Raw genomic sequence first — 13,127 nt, forward strand, 5'->3', positions numbered from 1 at the left:
GAAACATAAATTTGAATAGATTTGTCGTCGTCTGTTTTCCTGCAGGATATATCCTGTAAATTTGTATTTGATCTGATTGATTAGATTTGTATTCGTCGTCTTTTTATCCTATATAGGTCATGTAAATTTGTATATGATTTGAAGATATATACATTTTAATATCAGTGTGTAATAAATTTTACATATGATTGCATGTGCATATGGCCGTGATTCTCCAAGTAACTTGATCTTGCATTATTATATAACTAGGATATATCCCGTGCTTTAAGCACGGATCAATACTTTAAAAAACATTTATAATATAATAATAAAAATTATTTTTTTAAATTATTTTGTTTGAGATAAAATTTATTTTTAATTGTTATGTAAATCTATTAGTCTATTTGAATACTAATTATTTTAGAATATTATAGTATTTTATTTTTGACATATTATTAGAGTTTTATATTGTTTATTTGTTGTATTTGCATCATTTTGTGAAATATAAAATAGTAATTTTAATATTATAATTGTGAGTAAATAACAATTATTAATTTATCATCTATATAAATTTAGTTTTACCAACCCGCCAATGTGGAAATTAAAACACACATTTTCATACATTGAGTAATATATCTTCGTTTTAAGAAAATTCAAATCATAACATATGCAGAAAAAAATATGCATTTGATTAATTATAAGTATTATATGAAAGTTCTAAATAAAATAAAATAAAGATGATAGGAGAATCATAATTTGAAATCTTAACAAAATCTTCGAATTTAGTTATTAAAAATAATTGTATTTATACTTGGATATAAAATCTTAGTTTTTAAAATTCTGATTGGTTTATATTTTTATTAAAAAAATAATTAGTAATTTCATCCATAATTTATTAGAGAGAGAAAATATTTTTTTAGATTTTTTAAAATTTTTTAATATTTGATCTGTGAGTGTTTTTTATTTTTTAGTTAATTATATTTATTTAAATAAATTAATTAAGCTTAATTAAAATTTTCTAATGGCAATTGAATGTAATTTTTTACACATTTTAAGGTTAGTTTCATATTTGTACTTCTCAATTAATATAGTAGGATTATATTTATACAGTATACATCCATGAAGAAGAACGACGAGACGAACACTCTTCTTAGCTCCTTTATATTTCATGGACTTCAATTTACTCTGATCTCGATCCTTTCATATGATTGAGATAAGTTACATTGTATCAACAATTTTTATTTTTATTGGGTAAGTATATTAAACTCTGCATCTCTTTAAATCGAATAGAGACAAACAAATCAGGAACCGGTTCACATTGCTACGAGCTATAGCCTATAGGTGATCGGCGGTACGACAACGGCATGCTCATGTGGTTTCAGTCTAGAGTCTAAGTCTTTCATATTTTTCTCAGCTTCTATGTTCAGTTAAACGTTGCACTCATGTACAAAAGTTATTTTTCTTTTGAATTAATTTTAACATTTCATTAAAAAAAAAGTATATCAACATATTACTCCATAGTCTCCATTCATAATGGCAAATATATATGTATCCCCAAAGTTTGGGATGAGAGTAAAGCTCACCTACAAATGAGCGTCAACATTTGTGCACTACAGAGCGTGGCCTTCAACGTTATTTGCCAGAACTTCTTAGTTGATGTAGTTTCCTCTGTATCTTTCTTTCTTCCAATTTTATGGGTTCATCAAAACCTTTTTTGTTTGATTTTAATTTTGTGCTATAGTGGATGTATTCTTACTTCTATTTTTTTCTTATGAAATTAGACATTACTTTATTTTTTACAATTTCTATATGAAAGTAAATTGATGTACAGTATAACTGATTCCAATAAACAACAAAGATATGTATTATTAAGTTTTCTTTTTTACAAAAGATATAGCATACACAGAAACACCAATATTAGTTTCATGCAGTTTTTCAGAAAAAAAAAATTGAAATTGAAAATTTACAATATTAATTACTCTAAGATTACATAACCAACATCAATCTTAATTATGATGCAAACTATAACTTTCTTATCATTTTAAAAGTGGCACTAAAAATATCAGTAGGAACACTTGGGAAAATAATAACCATAAATAAAAGATGCTAAAAATCAATTATAACATCACTTACAATTACAAAAGCGATAACGTTGTGTGTTTTTTTTTTCTTTTTTGAAATCCTTAATCCTGTTAAGCACAAGTCACTTGGCCAATCATATACTGCCACATAGATTTTTAAACGTATGATAATTAACAAAATTTTAATCTGATAAACAAATCTGATAATTAACAAAATTTTAAATGTTATTATTAAATATTAACTATTAGTAGGAAAACAATTTTTTCTTCTCTAACGCGAAACTTTCTGTGTATGAAAGAAAAACTATAAAACTATATTCCTAAAATTTCTCACACTAATACCACCACGATTAGGGATAAATCATGGCACAATCAATAACTGATTCATCTCTTATTTAACTCCAACTAGGTTCGGACCCGCACGTACGTGCGGGATTAATTTCAAAAACCAAATTTGTTATAAAGTTTATAATATATTACGTATGTGTGAGATTGTGGTTGTAAAAATATTTTTTAGGAGTATTAACAGTCATAATCCAAACTCATACCAGTTTAGTATTCAATTTTTCTTTTTTTCGACCAAACATTAAATTAAAAGATGACTCCTGGTTGGTAGCCCAAACCAGAGGGAAAGAGTTTACAAAAGAAATTTCATAAACTAAAGATCTTCAAGAACGTGCATGACAATATGCCCTCACATTTGACACACCCGGGATCTGGGTAAGAGCAAAGGATGGAAAAGATGATAGGAGGGAAGTAAAATCGTCCAACAAATTTGAGAAGGCGACTAACTCTCAGCAATCTGACTCAAAATTTTGACAGTAACACCAACCACCAGGAGGGACTCCATTGCCCAAATCAAGGCTTGTAACTCCGAGTGTAGAGGTATAGGGCTGCGTCTAAGACTTCGTGCTCCCAAGAGTAGAGTCGTATCTTCACTATTACAAAATAGTGTTATATTATTTTCAGAATTACCTGTTTCCGTCTCATATCTATTTACTTGTCCTGATGTTTGAAATAAATAGATCAATGAAATTTCTTATATATATTTCTCAAAGCTTCTGAAGTTATTATATTTCATATGAAAAAAAAATTTAATTTATTATGTCTATGTGACTATGTGTTTTATATTTAATGGATTATATAGGTTAGACCATTAGAATTTCTTTAGCTTTTATAATTTTTAATGGTAAGGATCGTAAAAAGATTTTAGTTGCATTGTGGTTATTTTCATTTTTAGGAATCCTTGTGTTGAACATGATCGACTCTTCCTTCATGCGGTTGTTTTTTGGGTTATTGGGCTTGTTCTTGTATGGGCTTTGGCCTTTCATCTCATTTTATTTTTTGTCGATAATTTTCATTTTGTCATCTGTATAGCCCTTTCTATTTTAATAAAATGAGATGAAAAAAGAAAAAAATAACTCAAACCCCAAAAATAAAGAAACTGTAGACGACATCTTCTTAGTTATCTCTTGTCGGCTACATAACCTTATGTTCTTTGTTTTGAATCTGTTGTTTTGATTCGCGAAATTCTTAACAAAAAATGAGGAAGCGCATGCACTTGACTCATCTTGACGGGAAGGCCCACCAAACAAAGTTACAATCGAAGCTTTTTCGGCGATGTTGGAAACCAAATCTCCAAATTCAGTATCGATTACAAAAAACTCTCAATTGAATTCAGTAATGAGGTAATCCTATTCTGCATATTATAGTTCTATGTATGAATTGTTATTTTGATTTTCGTTTGTTTTCATATCTTCTGGTTTTTCAATCCCCTCTGTAAATATTGAAAAAGATGTGAATTTGGAATTTTGATTTGAGAGATAGATGATTACTCAAATTGTTTTTTTGGCATAAGGAAGATGATAGAGAGTTACAAAAAACTCCTGTTTGGTTACTATGTTTACATCAATTTTTTTCATCTCCGATTACCATTTGGTATTTGATTTGGATTCTGATTTTTTTTTTATTATCTGAATTTGATTATGGGGGTAAGAAATATAGACCTATTTAACTTTTGATTAAATTTTAGCTTTTTAGAATTCCGGACAACCATAAAATAATTCATAACCCAGAAAAGAAAATTATAAGATTTTCAACTAAAAATCATAGTATTAAGAAAAAAAGGCATCTCTTTTAATTGAATCTTAAATGTTATTTTTCTTTAAGGTGAGTTCTTCACTAAACTGGATTGATTGATATGAACAATGACTATTCTCATATTTCACTTAAATTGTTTAAGTAATAAGTCTTGAACTTTATGAACACTAACGAAAGAAAGTTATACAGATTGATAATTTTCTAACATAGTTAAGAAAATAGAAACAATTAAAGAATGGAAAACTAAGATAAGATTTTAGATTTTCTTTTAAAAGAAATAACATATCATTCGTCTAAAAGACTTCTAAACATGCTTCCTTGTATGTCTTGTAGACAAATCTTTGTAAGTCCTTAAATCTTCACCCCATGTTGAACCTTTCGGAAAAGGAATAGGAGTTTCAAATGTGATTCTTGTTCTTTGCCTTCTTTGATTGTTGTGTTGCCCTCTTTGAGTGGAGTCAAATCTGTTTTCGTTTTGTTATAAAGGTTAGCAATAAGTTGTTGTAACTTTTATGCCAAATGAAATGCAGATTAATACATATTCAACAATGAAATAGTTAGATACACTGAAATAGTCCAATAAACAGGAAATACATTAGAAAATTTCAGTTGATGTTTGATTTAATATTATCATGGTTTTAAAAATAACTTTACCTCAATCATCTCAACGACTCTTTTGATTTGCTTCGTGGGGAACTGGAGATAGAAATCCTGCTTCTGTTCGCTTTCAAGTATTGATGAGTTATTAAAAAGCTTTACAAATAATAATATTTGATTTTTGATTTTTAGAGACCATGTTTCTACTATTTGTGTGTCATATATCTTCTTCTCCCTCCGAAGGTTTTGATTGTTGGTTTGCAAATTGTTTACTCTGTCTCTTCTCTTTCGCTTCCTTACGCAAAAGAATTCATCAAGGTTAGATGTCGCGATTCTATTCCACATACGATACTCGAGTTCATATTTTCTCCTCCCACCGCCATCACTGATCAATATTCTCTTTCGATGCTACCAAAGCCTATAGATACAATCGAGAGGCAATGTAATAACCACACTCTACTCTCTTGATTTGAAACTCAAAATATTGGTGAAACAGTTTATATCAACAATTTTTACTTCTTTTTGCTTTTTAGTTCTAAGATAAGAATCTTCCTATCTACTTCCTTTTGCAGGTTGCCAAGACAAAATGTAGGATAAGAATTGACAGAAACCATAGTTCTTCATATGTTTACGGTATCCATAATTTTTATATCTTTTGCTTCTTTCTGTTTCATCCTTTTGCAAGTGTTATTCAACTCTCACAACTCTTACTCTTTTCACTAAAGTTTTGGGAAGATAAGATTTTCTGTCTCTTTTTTTGGGTGCAGTTCATAACACTTGAAGACAACACCAAAAGTATCTATCACCGGAAAGGATGCACTACTCTGATGAGAAAGCAAAGCCAAGGCACATGCTCTTTTCTTTACTTAAGAAACAGTCCCAGAGAAAATGTGATGCGAAGGAAATCAACCCTCTCTGATTATCTCACAAGTCATAACGAAGCAAAATGTTCATTCTGGAAAGCACGCATGCGTTATGTGTTCATCATGTTAATGACGTAATCCATTATCCATGAGCTAAGTTTTTTTATCTACTGTTCAATTCAAACTAAAACACATTTTCAATATTTAATGGTTGAAACCTGTGAATAATACGATCTATTACGTACACTAAATCTTCTCTTACTTTTCTTTTGTAACTTCCAAACTTAAAATGAAAAGTCAAACTAGAAATGTGAACAATGCAAAACCTTTATATGGTTATAGAAAAATATTTATAACTCTGGACCTTAAATTTTGTCATTAATTTATAAATTCAGTCAAAATTACATTTTAGTTTTATAAAATTTTATATTTTATGAAAAGGAAACGGTATCCGTGCGTAGCACGGGAGACATACTAGTGATTCTATAACTCTTGCATCACTTTATATCCGATCAACGCTAACATTTTTTTTTTAAAAAGAATATGTTAGACTCATTCATTTTTGTAGGAAATGGGATTTAATGGTTTTCGAAAGATTTGTGATGATAAGGTTTCGAGCCAACCGGCTTTAAGTATATAAAAAATAGGGTATTATTAGTAGATACCACTAATTTGGAACATAATTAAGAAACTACCACTATGTCAGAAAAATTGGTTAAATACCATTTCTCTAAGGGATATTTTTACTAGATTGCCCTCAACACCTTAGGGTATTAGATAGCTGAAGCCGACAAGAGGGTGGGTTATGTAGGGGACAGTAGGAGTTGTAGGTAATGATTAGGACATGTATCTTGTTTTATTTTATGACGGTCCTAAAAATTAACATACATCTACAAATACAACATGCTATTTTACTATGTAGCATGATTTGTTTAACAAAGTTTGCACATCCATGTCGGCAGGTAGAGTATAGTTTGAAGTTTCCGTTTGTAATTGTGCCAAAGTAACGCTTTAGGGTCATTGAGGAAGAGTTCGAAATCGTCTGCCTAGATATCGCAATGGGACAGTGTAGCACAGGTTTTTGAAACAATAACATGTAATTTCAGTAAACAACCTAGGATTTTAATAAATGGGCTAAAGTATATACCGAAGTCAAGGAAGATGGTTAACAATCGAGTGGTAGGACAGCAACCACGGAAATAAATACAGCCTTTTTCATTATAAGACATGTTATTTTAGGAAACCGCTCTTTTATAAACCCAGACCGATATATAATTTCATTCTAATTGTAAAATCTAAACCCTAACCATCTCATTTGTAAACCCAAACCGACATATAATTTCATTCTAATTGTAAAATCTAAACCCTAACCATCTCATTTAAATCCAAACCGACATATAATTTTATTTTAATTGTAAAATCTAAACCCTAACCACCTCATTTGTAAACCCAAACCGACATATAATTTCGTTTTAATTATAAAATTTAAACCCTAATTCTCATTTATAAACCCAAACCGATATATAACTTCGTTTAATTGTAAAATCTAAACCAAATCAATATTTAACTTTCCTTAAATAAAAGTATACAGAATTTGTTTCCTTAATTTATTTTGCTTATTAATTTAATTTTGATTTATTTTCAAATAAAATGTTAGATAGAACATTCTAATTGGTTGGGAGCGGAGGAGTGAATACAAACGTAAGTATTTTTCATTGTGATATAGATGTGTTTTCATAAAAACACATGCGGTAAATGCAGCTGTATGTTAGTTGATATGTGAAACAATAATAATTAGTTACATGATTTTTGACCATACAATATATTATTTACTAATAAAACATTGACAGAGTGATACCTACCTACTATATATGTCCAGTGCTGGCTCAAGGTTTTAAGGGGCCTCTGGGCAAATTTTTGTTTTGTTTGAATAAAAGACCATTTTTTTTTTTTTGAACCTCTGTTATATGTTAAAAAAATATGGATTTCATTTTCATAATATATAAACACTTGATAAGATTATAAAAATTTATTTTCGTTCTAAGTTGGATGTCAGTTGAGATAATTATGGAAGATAAAGAGTCTTTTTGGTTAATGACTCGTAAAAATAAATCGTTAAAACATATTTTAATGAACTATTTTTATGTTACAAATTTTGGTTTTGCCTCTTTTATTTTACATTATTTTTTTGTGCCTTTTTATCTTATATTATTTGTCTCCTTAATCTATGAACTCGGAGCAGTCGCACTGCTTGTCCCCCTATCTAAGCCGGCACTGTATATGTCCCATATATGATGTTAGCCAGTGCCGGCCCGTAGTTGTATGACGCCTAAAGCATACTTGAAAATGCTGCCCCTTAACCTCAATTTTTTTTCTTCCCAAAAAATATATAACTATGAAAAAATCACTAAAAAGGTTTACTTGTTTAAAAAAAAATTGTACATAAACATACATCACCCGTTGTCAAAAGAAAAAAAAATTATGTTAGTTAATGTAAATTGTAATATAAAGAAATTTAGATAAAACAGAATATTGTAGTTGAGATAAAATAGGGGAAAAAATCACGTGGGGTTTGAACTCCTGCACAAGAGAGTCAAGATCAAAGAGAAGAACCACTATACCAAAAGAACTTTTATAAGTTTGCTGCCCCTAAAAAACCTATAGTATTTGGCACCTAAAGCCCTTGCTTTACTGGTTTTAGATCAGGGCCGGCACTGATGTTAGCCTACATAAGGCCAACAACGTAATTATAACACCTCTTGAAGACAGCTACTGTACAAATTATGGTAGTTTCTTAATTATGTTTTGTTTTTATAGTATCTACTGCATATTCTCTAAAAAATATACGCTTATTCACAAAATTTTACTAATTAGTTTGGTTTTCGCTGTAGAATCTCCCAGTTTTTTAAAGAAGTTAAAATATATATTTGCAACCAAAAATACATGACTGATCCACTTTATCATGGACCTATATATTTCAAAAAACAAAAATATAAGTTTTACATTATTTTCTTTTTGGGAAGCAATTGTTTTTGTATTTTCACAAAAGTCAATTACAAAATCGTGGAATATGGCTAGTGTCCAGCGTCCAGACATATTTCTTTTTGTATTTGAATCTTCTTGTAAATTGTATATATGCTAGCTAGACTAAAATTTACCAGATTAACTAATTAGAGCTGGACATTTGGTATTATTGGATCGATTTGAGTCATAAAGTTGGACTTTCGATTGGTTCGGTTCAAAGAATTGTCACCAAAAATGGGACGACCGATGTAAGTTTGGTTAGTTGAGTTTGAGTTGACATTTTTCTCGAAGTAATACTGAAATTGAATTTACTATCATTTCACGAGTAGGATACAATTTCTCGCCAAACAAGAAAAACAACAACATTTGATTTATTGTAAAAGAAAGCAAACCTTACAACATTTGATTATGTGAAAATGAAAGAATATTACATCTTGAAATTAAACGAGATATATTTTTTCTTCATAAGCAGTTATTCATAATTAGTTCATATTTTAGGTTAATTGTATTAAAGTGATCGATCAGCATCAGTAAGGGTACTCCCCGGGCTGATTACCGGGTGCATCATAGTTACAACTCACGAAATAGTCAACATTGTTGTTGCAAAGAACCCTAGCACACCCTAACTTCACCGAGTTACTCCACACCACTTGCGTGTAATGCTTGCATACTTTTCCAACTGTAATTTCAAAAATAAACAAGCTTAGTCAAATTTCTATTAATCACTTAATTACACTCGACTGTATATTGCCTTTGCGTTTATGTTACATGTGAAATTGTTGTGTTTGTTTTCAAGTACATCATGATAATTCATGACAAGGGATATATGTATGGACTGTTTGTGTAAGTTATACCTGTGCACGAATTGCTAGTGTAGGTATAGTCATTTTTCTGGGCGACCCAAAGATTGACGGCCGCTACACCTGTTAACGTGGCACCATTTCCCTTGGCTAGGTTTTCTCCAAATGGTCCTCCTGACGGAGTGAGGTTGCAGTCGGCTTTTCTAGCATTCGCATAGTTCGATGCATAGGCCGCGACAGTTGTGTCCCATACGATGTTCGCTACACCAACCAGCGCACGGGCGGAGTTGTGAGTGTTAAGGAAGTCTTGTTGACTGTTTTGAGCGTTGGTTGCAATAACCACAAAGCTAATTGCAACGAGTAGGAATGATGGGATTTTGAAAGTCTTCATTGTCGTAGTTATAGTATTGAGTTATATTATTTATGCTGTGAACTTGAAGAATGCTATGTTCTTGTTTATATAGGCAATATATGGTTAGGGTCAGTGGGTTAGGGAGATTTTTGACATTGAGGGATTGATGACTAATCTTTTTATAAAGATTAAAGTCATGAATCTATCATTTTTAAGTATCTACACAAGTGGCATTATCCATTGACGAAGAAATTTTGATAGAGTTTTGCATCTTTTGGAGAGGTCGTATTTGTATTCGGATTTGGATTGAAGATGCGTATTTTAGTATCATTTGTATTTGGATTGAAGATGCGTATTTTAGTATCACTGCAGTATAAATTATTTACATGCATGTAATGACATGTGCATGGCTATGATCCCCCGCCGGGTAATGGGACATTCAGTGTTATATAGATAGATATTAGTTTAGATAACATATTCTATCCACTTGTACAAGTCTCTAACCACTACACAATTTCCATATAAGCATAGATCGAGTGTAAAGAAGAGATAAGGACGCGTAGATCAAGTAGAGGCATATGCCCAAGTGGATTAAGATAGTAAACCATGAATTAACCATGCGTGGGTTAAACGCTAAGGATTCATTACTATACTAGCCAACTCGATTTGTAAGTTAACTAAAAGATAAAACAACTCATAGTACAGTACGTAGTTTAATGGTTAAAGGATTAATCAACTTGGCTTAAAAAAATAATACGAACTCATCTTGAGTGTTCCTCTTTTTCACATATCCATTAACATCAATTACAAAATTACGGAATCGCTGACATTGATTAGTAATCATAGGGTTATTAGTTAACTGAGGTCGGGTTGTTTTAATTGTACAACTAGTTACTAACCCACGGTTTAACGTTGGCTGAACAATTTATTTGAAAAAAAATTAAAATAATTTTATCTGTTATTTTGGTTTTTTTTTTCAACATAATATTAATTTAAAACTCTTAGATTGGTTGTCCAAGCTGGAGGAAATAAGTTTACATAAATCGTTTCTGACAAGAGCATTCTAGAAGAACGAGCTAAACAATCAGCCTTCACATTGGACGTCATTGGGATCTTGGAAAGGGTAAAAGGAGGCAGGGAAGCACTAAGCACCTAGAACTCATCAAGAAGCGTAGAGAAAACCGGCCACTCCTCCGGAGCTTGCACCATCGCTAGTAACTCTGCAGAATCCGTCTCGAACCTCCGACAACCAATTCCTCTGGACAAGATATACTCCATCGCCCATAATAATGCTTCTAGCTCGGAATGAAGTGGGGATGCACTGTGACGTTGATATCTAGCACCCATAACTAAAGTTTCATTGTCACCATCACCACACCACCATCCTAAACCTGAATTTGGTTCCGTAGCTTTCCACGAACCATCAACTTGACAATGACATATCATCTCCGGAGTATGCAAGGATTCCGTCAAAACGGAACCAACCCTTGTAGCTATTTGGGCTTCCTCCCACAACAGTTGTTCACGTAAAGCCTGAGTAAACCCTTGGAAAACTTTTTTGTTCCTATCCTTCCATAAGAACCAGACCAGCCACGGTATTGAACTGTGAGTAGTTCCTAAAGCCATAGGGGCTAACCCTTTACCATATATATAATCTAAGTTTGAATAGATCGAGCCAAACGGGAACTTATCCGTATCTGATCCATCAAAAACCCTCTCCTAAACCTGACGGGAATGAGGACACTCAAATAAAGTATGATTAATAGACTCTTCCTCCAAAACACATCTCTTGCATACCGTGTTACAGTTAACTCCCCGAGAGGCTAACCGCACCGTCACCGGAAGAGAGCCAGAAGCGATCTACCAGAAAAAAATGTTTGATTTTAGGTGGTACCGGAAGATCCCAAGCCTAAGCCATGAGGACATTACAGTTGGGACCGAATTCAATTTCAGCCTTCATGGCTTGAGCTACCTTATAACCCAACTTGACCGAGTACCGACCAGATTGTGTATAATGCCATACCAATCGATCTGGCTTAAATGATTTGCTAATAAGCAAACTCTGAATAGTTTGAATATCCTCCGGATCCAAAAAATCTTGGAGGATAGGTAAATGTCATTCTTTAGTCTGTGGATTAATCAAATGGTTTACCATTAGACTTGGAAGTAGTTGCCGTCCCCGACCGTTTGCAGGACGAGGATGTTGATCAGGGATCCAAGGATCACACCAAACCGAAATATTATACCCTGACCCAATCGTCCATCGGGCACCTTTTTCCACTAAACTTTTTGTTGAAAAAATGCTTCTCCACCCAAACGAGGGTGAATAAGGTTTTTTTGCCATCAACGAATGTTTATTTCTGAAGTATCGACCTCTAAACACTTGAGCAAACAAAGAATTCAGAAATTATGATAAACACCAATACTGTTTAGCCAATAAAGCATCATTAAACGTCTCCAAATCCCTAAATCCCAAACCTCCCTCAGATTTATCCCTACACATTTTATCCCAAGCCACCCAATGAAGCCCCCGATCTTTCCCATCCGAGCTCCACCAGAAATTTGAAATAGCACTCGTCAATCTGGTTGTTAACCCTTGAGGGAGTTTGAAGCAAGGCATAACATGCATAGGGAGGGCCAAAGCCACCGACTTGAGTAAAACTTCCTTCCCTCCCTTGGATAAAAATTTTGCTGTCCAACCATTCACCCGGTCATTCAACCTATCTCGAACGTAACCGAAGACTTGAACTCTTGATCCTCCGAGACTCTCTGGAATTCCCAAATAGGAACCCATACCTCCTTCCTTGGAGATTCTAATGACGGATTTTACCTTGTCCTTGACCTCTGAAGTCAACTTCTTGCCAAACATAATAGAGGACTTATCCAAATTTACCTCCTGGCTGGATGCTTTACCATAGTTGCCTATGATATCCATGACCGTTGAACATTGTTCCTCATCTGCTTTACAAAAAATCAGGCTATCATCGGCAAAAAGCAAATGGGAGATAGGGGAAAATCTCAGGCAATCTTAATACCCGTTAATTTTTCCTCCCTTTCTGCCTTTTTGATATTAGCTATCAACACCTCAGTACAAAGAATAAACAAATACGGGGATAAAGGATCCCCCTGTCGTAAACCCCGTTTTGGCGAAATGGAGCCACGGGGTTGACCATTAAGCAACACTTGATAGGAAACCAAACTAACACACCACATTATCCTAGAAATCTATCTAGAATCAAAACCTAGCCTAATTAAGACCGCCTTCAAAAAATCCCATTCAACATGGTCATAGGCCTTGCTCATATCCGTTTTGAAAGCCAAAAATTCCGAA

At 32.6% G+C, this 13,127-nt stretch overlaps 1 protein-coding gene and 1 long non-coding RNA gene across 2 annotated transcripts; one reads left to right on the plus strand and one right to left on the minus strand.

Moving 5' to 3' along the window:
• On the plus strand, positions 3,466–5,659 carry LOC104757400. The gene is made up of 4 exons (XR_002036240.1): positions 3,466–3,748; positions 5,065–5,199; positions 5,330–5,390; positions 5,525–5,659. It is a non-coding gene; the product is annotated as an uncharacterized LOC104757400 (long non-coding RNA).
• Positions 8,994–9,861, minus strand: LOC104757402 (pathogenesis-related protein 1A-like). Its single transcript, XM_010480138.1, has 2 exons — positions 9,499–9,861; positions 8,994–9,323 (listed from the first exon to the last, which is right to left on the minus strand). Exons 1-2 carry the CDS (start codon positions 9,833–9,835, stop codon positions 9,172–9,174), a joined length of 489 nt encoding a protein of 162 aa, XP_010478440.1. The 5' UTR covers positions 9,836–9,861; the 3' UTR covers positions 8,994–9,171.

The sequence above is a fragment of the Camelina sativa genome, chromosome 17 (assembly GCF_000633955.1).
Source record: "Camelina sativa cultivar DH55 chromosome 17, Cs, whole genome shotgun sequence".
Taxonomy (NCBI): domain Eukaryota; kingdom Viridiplantae; phylum Streptophyta; class Magnoliopsida; order Brassicales; family Brassicaceae; genus Camelina; species Camelina sativa.